We start from the raw sequence: 19,431 nt of genomic DNA on the forward strand, positions 1-19,431 counted from the left end.
TGATTACATTCCCCCACTGACCGAGGACATACATAAATAGATAATCAACTAAAAGGAAAATATTATTGATGGATAGATATCAATTATTATGCTTGGCTGCTTTTTTTTTCTGAATACAGCTTTTAATGCCTTTAAAATCTCCAACCCAGTTGGCGTACGGCTGATTATTATCAATACGGTACAGAAAGTGTAATATTCTTTAAAGCTGAAACAATTAGTCGATAGAAAGTCAAAAATTATGATTTTTTTTAAGTTAGATTCATGAGAAAAGTCTAAATTTGGGCTTATTTAGTAAAAATTATAAAATAGTACAAGCCAACATTTTTGAGATAGTTTATAAAAGTACATATATGTTACATTTTGGCTTATTATTTAATGTTTCTTACTTAAAACATCTTGTTATCCAGCACTCTGAGGATGACACACACACACACACACACTTGCTGTAATTTGCAGTAACCCCATTGTTGTTTTATGCAAACAGTCTGAAGCTGGATAGGACGCTCTGAGGCAAATATGTAAATCAGCCTACCAGGCAGTGCAGGGGGTAGTACTGCAGAGGTGCACGCTTCTCCACTTAGGAAAATGCTGATGAGCAGCCGTGGATTTCCAAAACTTTTTATCCCCAATATACCTGCTTCATTTTGAATAATCAGGGAGGACGGATGTCAGCTGGAGCAGCAACAAACTGTCTGTCTGAGGTGAGGCACTCCTTTAATCATCAGGTATTATTATTATTTAGTATATTTAATAAAGAGTTGTGGTTACTGCTTTATGGGAATATCTGCCTTGCTTATGAATATTATAACCAGTAGAGTTTGGTGGTGGATGGGAGGAGGAGGAGGAGGAGGGGAGGCATTAGAATAAACTCAAGAGATCATTTTCCTGGATGCTTCATCGTCCCGGTGAAGTTACAATCCTGTATGAAAATCAGCCATATTTATCATTACAGATATTAAGATGAACGCAGACACGGTGGAGCAGTCGGAGGCTCCAGCCGACCAGGCAGGTAAGGATGTTTCACCTTTTTCTCCTCATGGTAAACACAACACAGAGATAGAAGCTCAACAGATGTGAGGTTGTTGTGATGCTGCACAGTTTGTTTATGTGAATGTTTTATTTAGGGAGCTTCAACGTGAAGAGTTTATTATAGGAAGATAATATATATAGTGTCTGGATTATCTGAGAGGATTTTTGTTGTCTCAAGTTTACAAAATATCTTTAAATATCATTTTGAATCCTGCTTTTTATAGTCAATATTTTAGGTTCAATGATCTTTGGTGCTGTTTTTTACCTCAGGTTTTTAGAAACGTTTATTATTTAAGTACAACGTCAGCACAAAGAGTAGGTTTTTAAGCAACAAATATGTTCCTCATACCTGATGTGGTACAAATAAAAGCAGCATTTTGACCAGCTGGTGTCTCGTAGAGAGAGAGCCTGTGAGAGTGTGAGTGTGAGTGGATATTGTGACAGTTGGTCGCCATACCAGGATGCCCCCGAGGCTGTTTGCAGAGAGATGCGTGCTGGCTGCCCGGGGGGCCGAGGACACCAGCCAGCCAGCCACAAAACAAAAAACCAGGAACCAGTAACAGAAAAAAAAGTGGAACTTTTTAGTTGAGACAATGGCAGCGTGAGAGAAGTGAACTTTGTGTTTTTGTTAATATGCCATCACTGAACTGCTCTTTATGTCGGTTTATGATCACATCAGATGGGACACTTTGATTCAGAAGAAATGTTCATGAAGCTCTCATCTTCATTCATTAGGAGACCTGAGTGTATTAATATAAGGTCAAATATATACAATCATATATATTTATATACAAGGATGGATTATTATGTGTCAGGGCCCCCCTGGTCTTCATCGACAAAATATCACTCAAAAAGACACGTACCAACCAGGAAGAGACTCAAAATGACCTCAAAGACAACTAACGATTACAAAGAGACACAAAAAGACTACAAAGAGATGCAAAACAATTACAAAGAGACTTAAAACAACTACAAAGAGATGCAAAACAACTACAAAGAGACTCAAAACAACTACAAAGAGACTTAAAACGACTAGAAAGAGACGTAAAACAACTACAAAGAGACGCAAAACAACTACAAAGAGATAGAACAACTACAAAGAGACACAAAACAACTACAAAGAGACTTAAAACGACTACAAAGAGACTTAAAACGACTACAAAGAGACGCAAAACAACTACAAAGAGATAGAATAACTACAAAGAGACGTAAAACAACTACAAAGAGACGCAAAACGACTACAAAGAGACTTAAAACGACTACAAAGAGACGTAAAACAACTACAAAGAGACGCAAAACAACTACAAAGAGACTTAAAACGACTACAAAGAGACTTAAAACGACTACAAAGAGACGTAAAACAACTACAAAGAGACGCAAAACGACTACAAAGAGACTTAAAACGACTACAAAGAGACGTAAAACAACTACAAAGAGACGCAAAACAACTACAAAGAGACTTAAAACGACTACAAAGAGACGCAAAACAACTACAAAGAGACGTAAAACAATTACAAAGAGATAGAACAACTACAAAGAGACACAAAACAACTACAAAGAGACTTAAAACGACTACAAAGAGACGCAAAACAACTACAAAGAGACGCAAAACAACTACAAAGAGATAGAACAACTACAAAGAGACACAAAACAACTACAAAGAGACACACAACAGTTACAAAGAGACAAAACAACTACAAAGAGACACAAAACAACTACAAAGAGACACAAAACAACAAAGAGACGCAAACAACTACAAAGACAACACACAACAACTACAAAGAGACAAAACAACTACAAAGAGACAAAACGACTACAAAGAGACAAAACAACTACAAAGAGACACAAAACAACAAAGAGACGCAAACAACTACAAAGACAACACACAACAACTACAAAGAGACAAAACAACTACAAAGAGACAAAACGAATACAAAGAGACAAAACAACTACAAAGAGACACAAAACAACAAAGAGACGCAAACAACTACAAAGACAACACACAACAACTACAAAGAGACAAAACAACTACAAAGAGACAAAACGACTACAAAGAGACACACAACAACTACAAAGAGACAAAACAACTACAAAGAGACACAAAATGTCCACAAAGAAACTCACATTACTATGAAAAGGGGCAAAACAACCAAACTATTACACACTTTTTTTTTATTATTTAAGATTAACTAGGAACTGATGAACTCGGGGCAGAGAGCAGGTTTTAGTTCATTTCATGGGAATTGTTGACAATAATAAAAATATAGAATAACATCAGACATCCTTTAAATCAGGGATTCTCAAAGTGGGGTCCGTAAAATAATTAATAAATTATAAATCTATGCTGTATCGTTAAAAAGTGCATATCTACAGACCATTTACACCAATAAAACAATCATATTGGGTCCATTAATCCCACCCACGTTAGCTTTGGGGCCAACAGACACTCTGATCGTGACACAAAGCTCATTGTGAAAGTCAGCTGTAGAATGTTACGTTTAAATATCTGGATTTATTAGGACTGTGTCTTACTGCTGTTAACTTTCTCAACGCTTTTAAGATCAATTACTTGACATGTAGGCTATAAGTATTGTCAAGTTTAAATGCAATTTGAATAAAATCACCCTCTGTTTAAAGTTGGGCTGTCAAAGTTAACGCAAATTCATTTTAATGCCACTAATTTCTTCAACGCATTAACGCAATTAATCTTTAAAGTGAAGATACCGGCGTCATATGAAACTAGAAAACCTGATGAATCCATCGGTACCAACCATGTCATACTAGCTGGTCATGAAGGAGGCTAAATAACGCTCCAAACTTACACTAAATTCTGGCGAGGAAAAACTGTCACTGCCATTTTCAAAGGGGTCCCTTGACCTCTGACCTCCAGATCAGTGAATGTAAATGGGTTCTATGGGTACCCACGAGTCTCCCCTTTACAGACATGCCCACTTTATGATCATCACATGCAGTTTGGGGCAAGTCATAGTCAAGTCAGCACACTGACACACTGACAGCTGTTGTTGTCTGTTGGGCTGCAGTTTGACATGTTATTAATTGAGCATATTGTTTTATGCTAAATGCAGTACCTGTGAGGGTTTCTGGATCAATATCTGTCATTGATCTGTGTTGTTAATTGATTTACAATAATAAATATATATATACATTTGCATAAAGCAGCATATTTGTCCACTCCCATGTTGATAAAAGGATTAAATACTTGACTAATCTCCCTTTAAGGTTCATTTTGAACAGATAAAAAATGTGTGATTAATTTAATTTTAATTATGGACTATCATGCAATTAAATGCGATTAAATATTGACATTAAATAACAATGCAAATTGACCTGCTGCTCATATTATCTTAGCCAACATCATAGTTTTTGATGTCCGTTCATATGCATATTGTATCAATTCAAATCGGAAATGTACAGTGATTTATTGCAACTCCAAAAAACTGTATACTATTAGTAATAATAGTGCAAACAGTATACAGTACTAATACAACGTTTTACAGTATGAGAGCCGTCCCGAAAAAAGCTTCGGTGAGAAATATTCAAAGGTATTCGAAGCTTTGCAGCATGAATAATGAATAATGAATAATAAATAATACATGTGGGATTATTCATTAGTTCTTGGGCTATTTTGGGATTAATACTTTATTATTACATACTTATATATAAAAAAAAAACATTCTAATACTGATTGGAGGTTGGTTACCATGGCAACGGTCGAAGCTTCAAAGTAAACAGTAAAATCTCTCTTTATTTTTAAACTATTGTTGATAAGTTTTATAAATTGGATTAATAAAGGGAGTAATAAAGCACTCTATCTATCTGAGATACACGTTCTGTGACTTTATACTGTATAAATGTCACGTTCAGGCTGAATGATATTAATTAATTCAGCCCTCAAGACAAACGGAAGTCAAACAGATGAGTGTGTGCCAAAGGGCTGGTATCACTCCACTTGTTCAAAGAGCAGTTTATAATAATTCACTCGCTGCTTTTATTCGTCTGCTCACTTTATAAAAACACTTTAAGGATTTAACAGATGGAGGGGAAGACAAAACAACTGGTTCAAATGGAGAATTTGTTGTGTGCAGCCAGTGTCCAGTGTGTGTGTGTGTGTGTGTGTGTGTGTGTGTGTGTGTGTGTGTGTGTGTGTGTGTGTGTGTGTGTGTGTGTGTGTGTGTGTGTGTGTGTGTGTGTGTGTGTGTGTGTGTGTGTGTGTGGTGTGTGTGTGTGTGTGTGTGTGTGTGTGTGTGTGTGTGTGTGTGTGTGTGTGTGTGTGTGTGTGTGTGTGTGTGTGTGTGTGTGTGAGTGTGTGTGTGTGTGTGTGTGTGTGTGTGTGTGTGTGTGTGTGTGCAGACGGAGAGCTGGTACCAGGCTTCCTGCGCTCACAGATGATTTGCATGTCTTGGTCATTTCCATACTGGAAGTTTGGCTGTGATGCTGGTTGTGCTGGGGGGCAGTGACATAGTGGGGTGGTGGTGAGGTGATGGGGGGGGGTTTATAGGTGTATTTGCATCGCGTGTCTCACGCACACACACACACACACACACACACACACACACACACAGTCCCATAGGCACGATTTGACATTCAAATGATTTGAGCTTATCCAGAACACCTTTGAACTCTCCTCCTCCTCTATCAGCCTCTCCTCTCCTCTCTCTCTCAACACCGACCGACTGCAGCAGGAAAACTGAACTTCTTGAAAAGACTCATCAGAAGTTTGTTCTTGTATAAACCAACAAAGTCTCACTGCAGTTTATGAAATGTATTTAATCTATTTGATTAGTGTAATACAAATTTTTTTATGACGCTCAGCAGGACTTTCATCAACGTATTTTTAGTTTTTTTTCCAACGAATCTCCAGCAACACGTGATGCATGTGTCAATTTCAAACACAAACTCCAGTGAAGCACCAAAACCTCTTGGTTGTATCTAGTGAAGCTGTTAAACAGTGTTGGTCGCGGTCGGAGGACGCGGAGGAGACCGTAGCTTTGGTCTCCAGGACCGGAGTCTCTGCTGTACTCTGCTCCTCTGCTCCTCTGCCTGCCTTCACTCACACACCGCGCTCCTTCTCTCTCTCTCTCTCCACCTCTCACGTGCATGCTGCTCACTCCACACTGCAGAAGAGTTAGTTTAGCTCTGAGAATATCTAGTGAATGTTCAGTGGACGTTTGTGCAGAAATAACTGCTGCAGCTCCTCCAGACCAACAGAGGTTTCCCGTGTCTTGTGAAGTGACGGGGCTCCGCAGAGAGAAACGTTATCGTCTCCCCCGTTCCCTCCGGCCGCGGTCGGGAGGCTGAGGCGGGAAAAGCCAACACTAGGATCAGCATTGATTCATGGAGAGACCTTGGTCTGGTCAGCTAACATTACTGCCAAGCAGCTGAAATATAGAGTGATATTGTGCTTTTAGCTGACGTGTGTCTCCTCACTGTGTTGAGCGATGCTCCTTCATGTCTATGTAGAGCGAGCACAAGCGCCAGCAACAGGACGCTGACTTTAGTTGACTTAACGGACACAGGTGAAGCTGTTAACAACACATTTAGGATTCTTACATAGAGTCCCTTTAAGTACAGAAGTTATGTGGCAAATAAATCAACGTTGACTTCTGGTTTCACACGAGACACGAACACCGGCCTCCTGGGAGAAACCATTTAGTGCTGAAATAATTATATAAACACAAAATATTGCATCTCACGTACACATGTAGCTAACATTGAATGCTATCAGACTTCTTTATATGATTTCATTTGTTCTGTGTGTCACTCTGAAGGAGTTAAATGTCATTAGGAGCCACATTTTAAAAACCTGAATCTCTTTCTCTCTCTTTTCTGACTTTTAGAGCAAATAGGAATCAACTTCAGCCGACATGTGAGTACCAGAGTTTTTATAACTTCCTATGTTCAGACTCACATGAATGAGGATTTCATGAATGAGGTATCTCTCTCTCATCGGGAGGATTTGGGTTGTTTTGTTTATCGTGTAGTAACACATTCATGTTTGTATACAACACAGTCATGTTACACACTCTCATCCTGTATGTTTAAGGCAAACATGGATCAAAATTCACTTTTTAATCTTTAAAATCTTTAACATTAAAGTACCTTCCAGAACCCCTTTAGGAGCTTGAAGTAGTGAAACTGTTCATAATATATATACAGTAGGATAACAGATAGGAACTGTATTTTTAAGCAAGTAAAGTAGTAAATAGTGCATTTGTTGGGGACTATTTTCAGCTGCGGATTAATACACATTTGTCCTGTAGTATAGAGCCGTTGATCCAGTTGCAAGCAGTTTAACCATCTTCTCAGATCTATTAATTATATATACATACACTTTCTGTAATAATTAGGGCTGTCAAATTTTGGAATCTAGCACGTCATGAAGGAGGTTAAATAACGCTCCAAACTAAAAGTTGGTGAGGAAAAACTGTCATGGCCATTTTCAAAGGGGTCCCTTGACCTCTGACCTCAGATGGGTTCTATGGGTACCCGCGAGTCTCCCCTTTACAGACATGCCCACTTTATGATAATCACATGCAGTTTGGGGCAAGTCATAGTCAAGTCAGCACACTGACACACTGACAGCTGTTGTTGCCTGTTGGGCTGCAGTTTGACATGTTATGATTTCAGCATAATTTCTGGATATTTTTCGGACTTTTTTTCGGACATTTTCAGACATTTTTTGACTATTTTTCGGACAGTTGTCGGAGATTTGTCTGACATTTGTTGGATATTTGTCGTACTTTTTTCGGACATATTTTGGACATTTTTTTTTAACTTTTTCATACATTTGACGGACATTTTTCAGAGTTTTTTAAAATATTTTTCTGACATTTTTTTTATTTTAAATTTTTTTTTGGGACTTTTTTGGGACATGCTAAGTCTTTATGCTATATTCAGTACCTGTGAGGGTTTCTGGACAATATCTGTCATTGTTTTGTGTTGTTAATTGATTTCCAGTAATACATAAAGCAGCATATTTGCCCACTCCCATGTTGATAAGAGGATTAAATACTTGACAAATCTCTCTTCAGAAGGAAAACTGTTTTATATTTACTAAGGATCTGAACAAAATTAATTTATATTTACTAATTATCTGTGTGAAATTGATATAAGCTTACTAAATATCTAGATAATTTGATTTGGATTCACTAAATAAAATTAATTATATTAACTCGGTACTGCAGGACTTTAAATATATTCAATAATATTTAATGTCACTTTGTTGCCATCATTTTTTTATGTCTAATCTACTCAATATCAGGCCTTCTATGTGCCAGTTTACTCAGGTTGGGTCATAAAGAGCAGCAGTAAAACATTTATTTAGGAAACATTTGTGCAAAATACAACAATAAAGTAGAGAGAGGCGCTTTAATAAATGTGTAAACTTGTTATATAGATCAATTCATCGCTGGTTTCTGTCTCTGATAACAAGTACAAGAAAGATTATCACAAGACTTTCTGTACAATCATTAATAATGAAGCTCAGTTGGAGTATAAATAGCCGAGAGCGACGAGAACGCTGCTGATCGTTTTGCCTTTTATCAACTGACTGTGAGACGGCTAACATCCTCGGGGATAAACTCTCCCACAGATGTCAACAGTGACTGCCATCTCTTTAGAAACATCTCAAATAGTTTGCAGCTATTTGGATACTTCTCCAAACACTCTTTTTTCTTGGCAAGGAGTAGGGTTTCTTTCACAGCGCTCAGTGTTTTCAGGAAGTGCCATGATGGCTTTCGGGGTTAGGTCGGTGGGGGTTTATTTGCATACTGGCTTGCCCAAGGGGAGGGAGAGAGTCTATCACTCTTTGTGTCGTGTTTAGTGACCAAACTGGTCCTAGAGCGAGTGAACACGAACACAAACACACGTCAACATGCACTCATTTGCCCCTGAGATTATCCTCACACTATGTTTCTTATCCTTTATATTATTAAATGTATTTATTAGAAGTTAATACTGTTACTGGTTGTGCTTTCGATGTCTCAGATAAAGACAGAGGACATCAACGACTCGCATCATTCAGCTGCCACGCTGAAGACATGTCACCTGACACAGAGCTCTCCCGTGCCTGGAGGTCAGCTGTCTGGGGTCGGTTGTTTATCTTTTAAACAATATTTATATTTACTCTATTCAACATATGAACACAAACACAGACGGCTCCAAATATACAAACTCTGACTTAGATCCATGATATAAGATGTGCACATGATGTACTGTCTGTAAAAGATTATATATAGAAAATAAATGTGCAAATATAAAGAGGAATAAGTAAATGAATAAATATGGAAATATAAAGACAATTAATAAAATATAAAAGAATCATTTTATTCATTTATTTTCACATTTATTTGTTCATTTATTTCTGTATATATATATTTTTTTTTTACGTATAAATTATTTTATTTAGAGTATGGAAAGAATGCAGAAATAAATATGATTGGGGTAATAAATAAGGGGTGAAATGTAAAGTGATAAAATCGTGCAAAAATAAATAACAAATAAAATAAATAAATAATACATAAATACAAAAATAAATACATCAATTTAAAAATACATATAAAATAACCAGAAATAAAAAGTAAATAAATAAGGGAATTATTACAAAGATAAATAAATAAAAAAGCTAATTAAAACAGAAATATCAATTTATATCATATTTTATTAATTATTTAATGGCTACATTTATTTTTAATATATTTTACTGAATTTTGGGACATATTATTAATTTATTGAGTTATTCATTTAATTATTCATTTATTTTTTATTATTAAATGTGAAAATATATTAAAATGCGTATAAGTATTATTTTATATTTTGTTTGTTGTTATTTGTCTTTACATTTCCACATTTATTTATTATTTTATTTTATTTATTTCTCTTTATATTTCCACATTTATTTTCTTATTCTTTTACGGATTTATTCTTTTTTTATGGCACTCCTATAACTCCATAGAAGTATTAATGGGAAGATATCATAGCATATACAGTATGTATATATACACAGGTGTATGTATAAGGTAACACTCTGTCCCGTTACAGTCTGCAGTGATGCAACAAATAAATATCTGAAGAGAAAGAAGAAACATTAATAATAGAAGTTGCTAACTTTAACTACTGAGTAAAGTGCTTGTGTAAATGTACTTTGCACCACTACAGAGTGCTCATATAAACAGGACTCCACCCTGACGTCTGTATCTACAGGCGAGTGGAGACTCACGTTGTTGTTGTGTTTGTTTGTGTTTGTTTGCTCCACCAGGAGCTCACCTCCCTCCACACCATGCAGCAGCTGGTTCTGATGCCTCCGTCTCACCTGTCGTCTCCGTCCCCCTTCCTGCTCTCCCAGAGCCCCACCAGCCACCAAGGTGGACGCTCCACACTCACTGATTCTCATGCTTTTAACTACATATGTTGTGCCCCTGATTCAGAAGATTTATTAAAGGGACTAGACTTTTGGGGAAAATACTTTATCACATTTCTTGCAGAGAGTTAGATGAGAAGATCCACCTTCATGTCTGTACAATAAATATAAATATTATAATATCTTAGCTTAGCATAAAGACTGGAAACCAAAGGGAACCACCCAGCTCCTTTAAATCTCACTAATTAACATGTTATATCTTATTTGTTTAATCTGTACAAAAGTGTTTTTTAAGGGAGGCTATGTACGGGACTATTTCTTTGCAAGGTGCAGTAAAAAAGTAGAAATATATTTATTAGAATAGAAGTTAGATAAGAAAACTGATATATCCATGTCTGTGCGTTTAAATACAGATAGCCTAACTTAACATCAAGAGGTTCTGTGCAAAGTTTAAAAATGTGCCTTTGAGCTAATTAAGTATCAGGAGGATAAAAACAAGAATTTGTGATTTTAGGGGGATTTACTATTGATGGACAACAGTTTATCCATCCGCCCAGTACGTCTGCCTCTGTCTACGGTATAAAAACAACAACCTCTAAAGCTCTCTGAAGTTTAATCTGTGCATGAACGGAAATCATAATTTGCTGCATTCTTAACAGTCTTGCAGTCCCTGAACAGATAACTGATCAAACCCTGCTGTCTTTCCTTTGCAGCCCTCCTGCAGCAGAACCTGCTGTCTCTTCCCTGTCAGAGTCAAACTAGTCTCATGCAGCATCAACCTGGACTGGCTCTGACTCCACAGGTACATCCACTCTTTGGGTACCCACGAGTCTCCCCTTTACAGACATGCCCACTTTATGATAATCACATGCACTAGTTGTTATGATTTGAGCATATTGTTTTATGCTAAATGCAGTACCTGTGAGGGTTTCTGTTTCTGTTGTTAATTGATTTCCAATAATAAATATATACATACATTTGCATAAAGCAGCATATTTGTCCACTCCCATGTTGATAAGAGTATTAAATACTCGACAAATCTCCCTTTAAGGTTCATTTAGAACAGATAAAACATGTATACTTTAGGTACAAATGGTAAAAGGATACCAGCAGAAAACCAGAATCTGGACATCTGGCCAAGTAAACGTTGCGTCTTGCAGACACATTATAGTTGTTGTTGTTGTTGTTGTTGTTGTTGTTGTTGTTGTTGTTGTTGTGCTACAGGACAGTAAAAAGCTTTTACATCACCTGGAAACTGAAAGATTGTTCTCCTGTGCTGTCTCTCTGATCTGATCCAGGCTATGAGTCGCTCCGGTCTGGCAGGACCGTCGATGGAGAACCACATGGACATGTCCCACCTGCAGATGCCCAAACACATGTCAGTACCACCACAGGAGGAACCCAGTGACCTGGAGGAGCTGGAGCAGTTCGCTAAAGCGTTCAAACAGAGACGCATCAAACTGGGCTTCACCCAGGTAATTAAGAGGAAGAACTACACTACGATCGAGTTATGAATATTTATATAAACCGAGAACGAGTTTTTAAGGTCCTCAAGGATATTTACTTTCAAACGTATACGACGTTTTTTGTATCCTGTAATTCTAAAGTTGCTCCCTCAGGTCGTATTCATGGTTTGATGACTAGAACTACTTTACAGTTACATCTCAGGTTCTCAGCTTTCAGATGATGTACACCACTTCTATGTGACATCTACTGTTGACCTGCTATCTCCCCCTAAAGACCCCCTGTGAAGAAGACTAAAACAGGTCTATTGTGGGTCTCTGAGGGTTAAGTTTAGGCAACAAATCCACTTAGTTAGGTTTGGGAAAAACGTCATGGTTCGGGCTTAAAATAAGGAAGTAAACTAAGTAAAATACACATGTAAACAACGTGATAGAAGTACGGAAAAACACGTCACAAACATTACAAAATATCACCATCAGCGGTCTTTCTCACGTTTTTATTCTACGTACTATCTCTGAGCGTAGCATGTTTATGTTGATGCATTTACATTGCATTCAATACGGACCACATGGCGTATGAATGACATACCAAAAGCAAGAACGGCGTTCTTATTGCACGCTAAATAACTTGCTGTGTCATTCATACGCCATTTAGTGTGACCAGGCTGGTCTAAACTGACTAGATTTTGGTTGGTTTGGATCAGTTTTTTAAAAAGATGTCTTCACGTTTGCAGCAATCAGATTTTATTTTCATGACAAAGATCAATTTCGGGGTTTTATTTTGATCCAATATGATTAAAATGTTCTGATATTTGATCAAAGATGAGCGTGAAAGTTCACTCTTGATCTTGGAAACAGCAGTTTCTGATCAAATATATTTTATTCTTACTCTATACTTTGACTTTTGCATGATGAGAGGGTGATATATAGTTCATGTGTGTTGTGTTTTCACAGGGAGATGTGGGCCTTGCGATGGGAAAACTGTACGGGAATGATTTCAGCCAGACCACAATCTCTCGCTTCGAGGCTCTCAACCTCAGCTTCAAAAACATGTGCAAGCTCAAACCTCTGCTGGAGAAATGGCTGAGCGACGCAGGTACACCACAGTGACCGACATTTCTATTTTATTATTACAGTATCACTGATTATTCTGACTAGAAAACAAGCAAAGCAAATGTAAAATACAACAAAATTGTTGCTTTAAGAAGAATTTTAAGCAGAAAAACAATAATTCTGCAGCACAAAATATGCAACTGTGACTTACTATATTTATTTATTTTTCATTAGAGAACTCGCCTCCTGACTCGATGAACAACCCCACCTCTCTGCCGCCGCTGATGGAGGGCTACGGACGCAAACGGAAAAAGAGGACAAGCATTGAAACGAACATCAAGATGACTCTGGAGAAACGCTTCATGGATGTGAGTTCACGACTGAATCAATATTAAATGAGTTTTTATTTTTATAGTGAGTGCTTTCTAGGTCACTGGTTCCCAACCTGGGGGTCCCGACCCCTACTAGGGGTCACCAAAGCTTCACGGCGGGGTCGCGAGGCCTTCTTGGTTTTAAGGGGTGGAAGACAACCGTTTTTTGTCTGGACCGCAGAGGGCCATCCCTACAAGCGCAAAACAAAACTCCACCAAGTGTTGGATTTTCCTTATTGGCCGTTGCTCTTTCAAAACGGCGGAGAACAGTCCTTTATGCAAATGAGCCCGTCCAGCGTGATGCGTCCAGCTCACGAAACGTGGACCAAGCCGTCAAACTAGGCGATCTAGTTGTAAAATGAAACGAGATTCAGCATCATCGCCTATTTCTGTTTGAAACGTTTGAAACAGCGAGCAGAAAACCAGGCACCAATCAGGTGCACTCTACTTTACGTCACCGCTTGAACGGCCAGCTGAGCGGAGCAGCGCGTCCTCTAGTGTCCCCGCCGGACCTGGTGGACGTGTAGCGCTGGATTTAACATTATAGACGTGACCGCTGACTATTTGTAGAACAATTAAGCCATAAATTCTGAGACTGACCGAACACGGTCCAGACATATTCTAGGTTTTGACCGAGTCTTGTTAAATATACAGTTGGCTTATATCTCAGCATTTCATTCATTTCTGTAATGAAAACTAAAGTAAATTGTTATTTTTAAAGTTTGGATTGTTATTTAAGATATAAATCTGAAAAGTACTCCGCAATAAAAACAACCAAACAATGTTTAAACGTCAGGGAGAAGAACATTTTTTAAAAAAGAAGCCTATTTAGTGTGAATGATTGTTAAAAATTAAATAAAAAAATACATAATACAGACAAAAATGTATATTAAAAGAGAAAAGTCACAAATATAACAGGAAAACTTATCAATAATCTGCTCAAAATTCATCCAAATCACTCATTTTACACCAACTTCCTGCAGTTATTGCATCCTATATTTTGGATTATTTGTACAGTTTGTCAGCTGTTCTGTTCTGTTATTGTTATGCATTAAATATAATATGTAATATCCATAATGTCACTTAGTCGGGGGTCGTCAGTTTACTCAATGATAGAAAAGTTATAGACACAAGTAACTCCATTACAAACATATTAAGTTATATGTTAATAATAAAGCATGTGTTTAAAGAGACTCTGATGATAGATCATTTCAGTGGTTGCCAGGCAACTATAAACCTTAAAGACTTCCTGTTCGAACATTTAAAGGAGGAAATAAAGAACTTTTTTGTTGTTGTTTTGTTTCCAGAACCCGAAGCCCAACTCGGAGGAGATAACTCTGATCTCAGAGCAGCTCGGCATGGAGAAGGAGGTGGTTCGGGTTTGGTTCTGTAATCGGCGTCAGAAGGAGAAGAGGATCTACTGCCCCGTGACGACTCTATCGGTCAAGTCACACAGCTATAACTCCAGAATGGTTAGCGGTCTAAAAACATTTCCATAGATTCTAACTTACTGATATTTCAGAGCCGTGGTCGGGGCCGTAGATTCTAACTGGCACAAACAACGGGGGTTGGGTTACTTGGTATACAGTATATGTTAAATATGGATCTCGTTGGTTATAAAGCAAGATAAGAAGATATTGTACAGTCCTAATATGAAGTTGTCTTTATCTAATCCATTCTCACTGTTTCAGGCCGGAGCATCCAGATCCTACAGCCCTCTGGCTTCAGGTGGAGGCAAGTACTGTTTACATTCAGCCATTGATTAACTTCATTCTTAAAGGTCCCGTATGGTAAAAAGTGAGATTTTCATGTCTTTTGTATTATAAAGCAGGTTTAAGTGCTATATAAATACTGTTAAACTATCAAAACGCTCAATATACAGAGAAACACACACACAGCGCGTATTCAGAAATTGTGCGTTTGAAACAAGCCGTTCGGATTTCTGTCCATTTGTGATGTCACAAATATACAATATATAGATTATTACACGGTTTTAAACGTAAACATTCTAAATGTGTCCCAGTTTATTTCCTGTTGCAGTGTATGTAAATAACATCAGCTGACAGGAAGTCCACATGGACCCCAGCTGTTGCCTAGCAACGTAATTCCGTTCCAATTCCGTTGAAATGCACTAAAACGGAGCGTTTCAGACAGAGGGTGAATACAGGTATATTCAGACAGACAGTATGAGGAGAATAATGTGTTTTTTTAACATTACAGCATGTAAACATGTTCTAGTAGAAACACAAAATACAAGTATGAACCTGAAAATGAGCACGATATGGGACCTTTAATGTTGGAAACAACATAACATTTCCATCTCTTATCTGACTATCCAGGGCTAAAAAACACACCTTTAGAGCTGCATATATGTACTACATAATATTGTTTTTACGTTTTCCTTCCAGTGTCATCTAATTCGTCTCCTAACAGTCTAAGCCGTGAAGCTTCTCCCAACGGTCTGTCCATGTCCTCAGCCTCCATCTCTCTAACGTCTCAGGTCAACCCGGCTTCCTACGGCACACCAGGGTAACAAACATTAACCCAAACACACACCTGCTTTATCCTCTAATACAAGATACAAGAACAATGAGCCTTTCAGCTGTGACACAGAGGACATTTAGAGCTGCTTTAGGCAGATTCTGTTAGCACTGGACGGAGCTAGGCTTGCAGTTTCCCCTGTTTCTAGTGTTTGTGCTAAACTAAGCAGTTGCTAAATGGATTTCTCTAAATGTCAAAGCCAGGGGTCAGAGGTCAGCAACCTGCGTCTCTTCAGCTCCTCTCCAGTGGCTCCCTGTGGATTTATAAACATGGAAATGAATAACTGTTTCACAACAACAATTATATTTATCATTGTTGTAGGTCTATGGTACAACGAGTATTAGGGCCACATTGAGGAAAAAAAAAAATTTGAGATTAAGAGAATAAAGTCATAATATTATGAAGTAGTAATTTAACGTGTTATATAATTTTTTCTCGCAAAGTTATGACTTTATTCTCGTAATATTACGACTTTTTTCCCGTAAAGTTATGATTTTATTCTTGTAATATTATGACTTTCTTTCTCGTAAAGTTGTGACTTTATTTTCGTAATATTACGACTTTTTTTCTCGTTAAGTTATGACTTTATTCTTGTAACATTATGAATTTTTTCTCGTAATATTCTGACTTTATTGTGTAAATCTCAGATGTTTTTTCCCTCAATGTGACCCTAATACTCCGTAGTACATTGTCTCTTTGGCCCTCACTGCATTAGACTTATATACTATATACTTAGACTATAAACTGTGTTACCTTCATCACAATGATCAAATGTTTTGTGGCTACAGACAGAAAATGTCTCTTTTGCTAGTAAAGGTTGCTGAGCTCTGCTCTAAGTGGATCATTCTTTGTCCTTTCAGGTCCTGGTACCGTACATGGAATCCTGCAGTGTATCCTCACTGAAAGAAACTGAAGCTTTTTGAAGATTGTTTTTGTTTTGAGAAGGATATACATTACATACGCTGAAGAGATGTGTTGCGGAGTGAACGCTGTTATGAACAGAGGTTTACGACCGCAGGCTAAAAACCTTAGACGGACCCATAAGACAGCAGAGGACTGCAAACACACACCACCACCTCCACCACCCTGCTGTTACAGGACAGCCTCCAGCTGTTTGATTTGTGTTCATGTGACTCTCTTTACTCTGCCTAGAGGAAAAACACACAGAAAAACACACCTGACGAGATATCATTAGTGGGGATTGTGGGAGTTCGAGCCTCAAATAGACTCGGTTTGAATGATTGTGTGCCATCTTTAACGCTGGACTCTCAGTGGTTGTTGTTGCTGTTATTGTATGTTTTTTATGTTATAGTTGTGAATTTGATTCAATCCTACATTACGTACAGCCAGCCTGTCTAAATAAATATGACAAAGGGATTTCATAGAGCTGTTTGGGCTTTATATTAGTGAACAGAACGGCTTTTGTTTTGGTTATTTTAGCTCTCTAAGGCAGTGGTTCCCAACCTTTTTATCCCTTTTCTATCACTGAGTAAACTGACGACCCCTGAATAAGTCAATATTTTATGCATATTTCATATTATTATTCAATGCATAACAATAACAGTACTGATAAACTAACAAACTTTACAATTAACCCAAATAGTGAATGCAATAACTGCAGGAAAATGAGCGATTTGGATGAATTTTGAGCAGATTATTGAGAAGGTTTCCTGTTATTTTTGAGGCTTTTAACTTTTAATACAAATTTCTGTCTGTATTATGTTTTTTTTTTTAATTCTTAACAATCATTCACAATTAATAGATTTCTTTTTTGACATTTTATTTTTCTCCCTGACACTTAGCCATTGTTTGGTTGTTTTTATTGCGGAGTACTTTTCAGATTTTTAAATTAATATCTTAAATAATAATCCAAACTTTAAAAAATAACAATTTAATTTAGTTGTCTTTACAGAAATTAATGAAATATTGAGATATAGGACAACCATATATTTAAAAAGACTCGGTCAAAACCTAGAATATGAGCAGATTATTTCCGGTGAATACTGCATCACAAATGAGTTTTAATACAATTCTCTCTATTATATATCTTTTTTAATTGTTAACAATCATATATACTTAATAGGCTCTTATTTTGACAAATTTAGAGTTTTTTTTACACTTGACCGTTGTTTTATTCGCTCTTTAGTTGTTTTAACTTTAAATCAAGAAGGGTTTGGCTTCAGGTTGAGAACCAGCGCTTTAAGGGATAAATCTTTATTACAGCGTGGGTCTTATTATTGCAGTTTTGGCCGTCATTTCTATCAGCTCTGATCACAACGGTGAAGAAGAAGAAACAGTGACACTAATAATCCATTATTGCACTAGAAGTGTGAAAATAAGTGTGACTGTCCGGGGGCTTTGTTTACAAACCGTCTGATCCTCTGCTCATGTTTGTTGACCTGTTGGACTTCTTTTTAGTGATGTTAAGATAAGATAATCCTTGTGTAACAAGAGGCATCAGTAAAAAAACAACAAGATATAATAAATACGTAAAGATATTGGTGAAAACTTTATGAAAACTACAAAAAAATAAGACCCAAATTGTAATAAAGTGGAATTATAACACACTTTTAAAGGCTCTGAAAACACCATTTTCTAACAAAGTTAGAGCTGTTTTGGTTATTTTACATGAGACATTTCTGTATTTGTGTTTTTGTTCACTGGTTTGAAGGCGACGTCAGTCCTGATGAAAAACAGGTTCGCTTTAGTGTTTGTTTTTTGTCAACAAATCCCATGAGGAGACCAAAACCAACAATGTGTTAGTCCGACTATTAATACTTTTTAGGTTTCCCGCCCCTATCTGTAGCTCTCATTAACCCAAAATCCATTATCTCATACTTTATGTATAGTTTTACTTTTAAATATTGCTTTCCTAAAACAGCTGGGCTCTGTAGTTTCTAGCAAACGCTTCTCAAACAGGAGGAAACTTTGAGTTTGTTGGGGACTATTTTCAAATATAAGAAACGTTTTCAGTCCAAAATTGCATCAGCGGCTGTTGTCAAAAAAACACCGGAGTTTCATCTCGTTGCTTCTATACTCCAAAATTACCCGGATACGGGGGCGGCACATCTTGAGATTTTGATTTGGAGGCAGAGTCTGTGCAGTAGTGATCGGGAAGGTGGAGCCGCGGTATCGAGGTCACCCGCCCGAACCGATCGCGAGCCGAACAATGTCAATCATGACGTCTCATCTCCTTTTTATAGCATGAAATAACTAATTAAAACCAAACTTAGCAGAAAAATTAACACTTGAACAAACAACATCATGATAAGAACTACCTAAAATGTGATAAAAAAATTTATTTGACATGTACTTTGACTTTTTAGTTTGTCCCATTCGTTAACATGGAAGGGGGCGGGACTTATAAGCTATACTGCAACCAGCCACCAGGGGGCGACCCGGATGTTTTGGCTTCACCTTTGGGGAGCTGTCATGTCGTCTATCTTTATAAACAGTCTGTGGGTGTAATACTTCCTAGTAGGATCTGTTCATTGTTGGTTTTGGTGTTTTCATGTTGACAATAAGTAGAATTAAATGAAGTTAGTTGTGAGAAGATGTTGACCTTTGCTGGCAGCTTCTGTTTATTATGTCTGTT

The 19,431-nt window shown here is 37.3% G+C and overlaps 1 protein-coding gene across 1 annotated transcript; it reads left to right on the top strand.

Annotated features, from left to right (window-relative positions):
- Positions 1-563: 563 nt before the first annotated feature.
- pou2f3 (POU class 2 homeobox 3) lies at positions 564-18,783 on the top strand. The gene is made up of 13 exons (XM_074611780.1): positions 564-701; positions 953-1,009; positions 6,888-6,916; positions 9,037-9,138; positions 10,307-10,412; positions 11,122-11,210; positions 11,707-11,883; positions 12,826-12,967; positions 13,159-13,292; positions 14,603-14,767; positions 14,987-15,029; positions 15,704-15,824; positions 16,697-18,783. The coding sequence occupies exons 2-13, from the start codon at positions 961-963 to the stop codon at positions 16,737-16,739; spliced, it is 1,200 nt and encodes a 399-aa protein (XP_074467881.1). The 5' UTR covers positions 564-701; positions 953-960; the 3' UTR covers positions 16,740-18,783.
- Positions 18,784-19,431: the final 648 nt, after the last annotated feature.

The sequence above is a fragment of the Sebastes fasciatus genome, chromosome 16 (assembly GCF_043250625.1).
Source record: "Sebastes fasciatus isolate fSebFas1 chromosome 16, fSebFas1.pri, whole genome shotgun sequence".
NCBI classification, from domain to species: Eukaryota; Metazoa; Chordata; class Actinopteri; order Perciformes; family Sebastidae; genus Sebastes; species Sebastes fasciatus.

Excerpts from the sequence above, each read along its gene's own strand:
- pou2f3 (XM_074611780.1), top strand. The coding sequence starts at position 961 with ATGAACGCAGACACGGTGGAGCAGTCGGAGGCTCCAGCCGACCAGGCA. Across the intron at positions 11,884-12,825 it reads TCAAACTGGGCTTCACCCAG|GGAGATGTGGGCCTTGCGAT; the intron begins GTAATTAAGAGG and ends GTGTTTTCACAG. Across the intron at positions 12,968-13,158 it reads GAAATGGCTGAGCGACGCAG|AGAACTCGCCTCCTGACTCG; the intron begins GTACACCACAGT and ends ATTTTTCATTAG.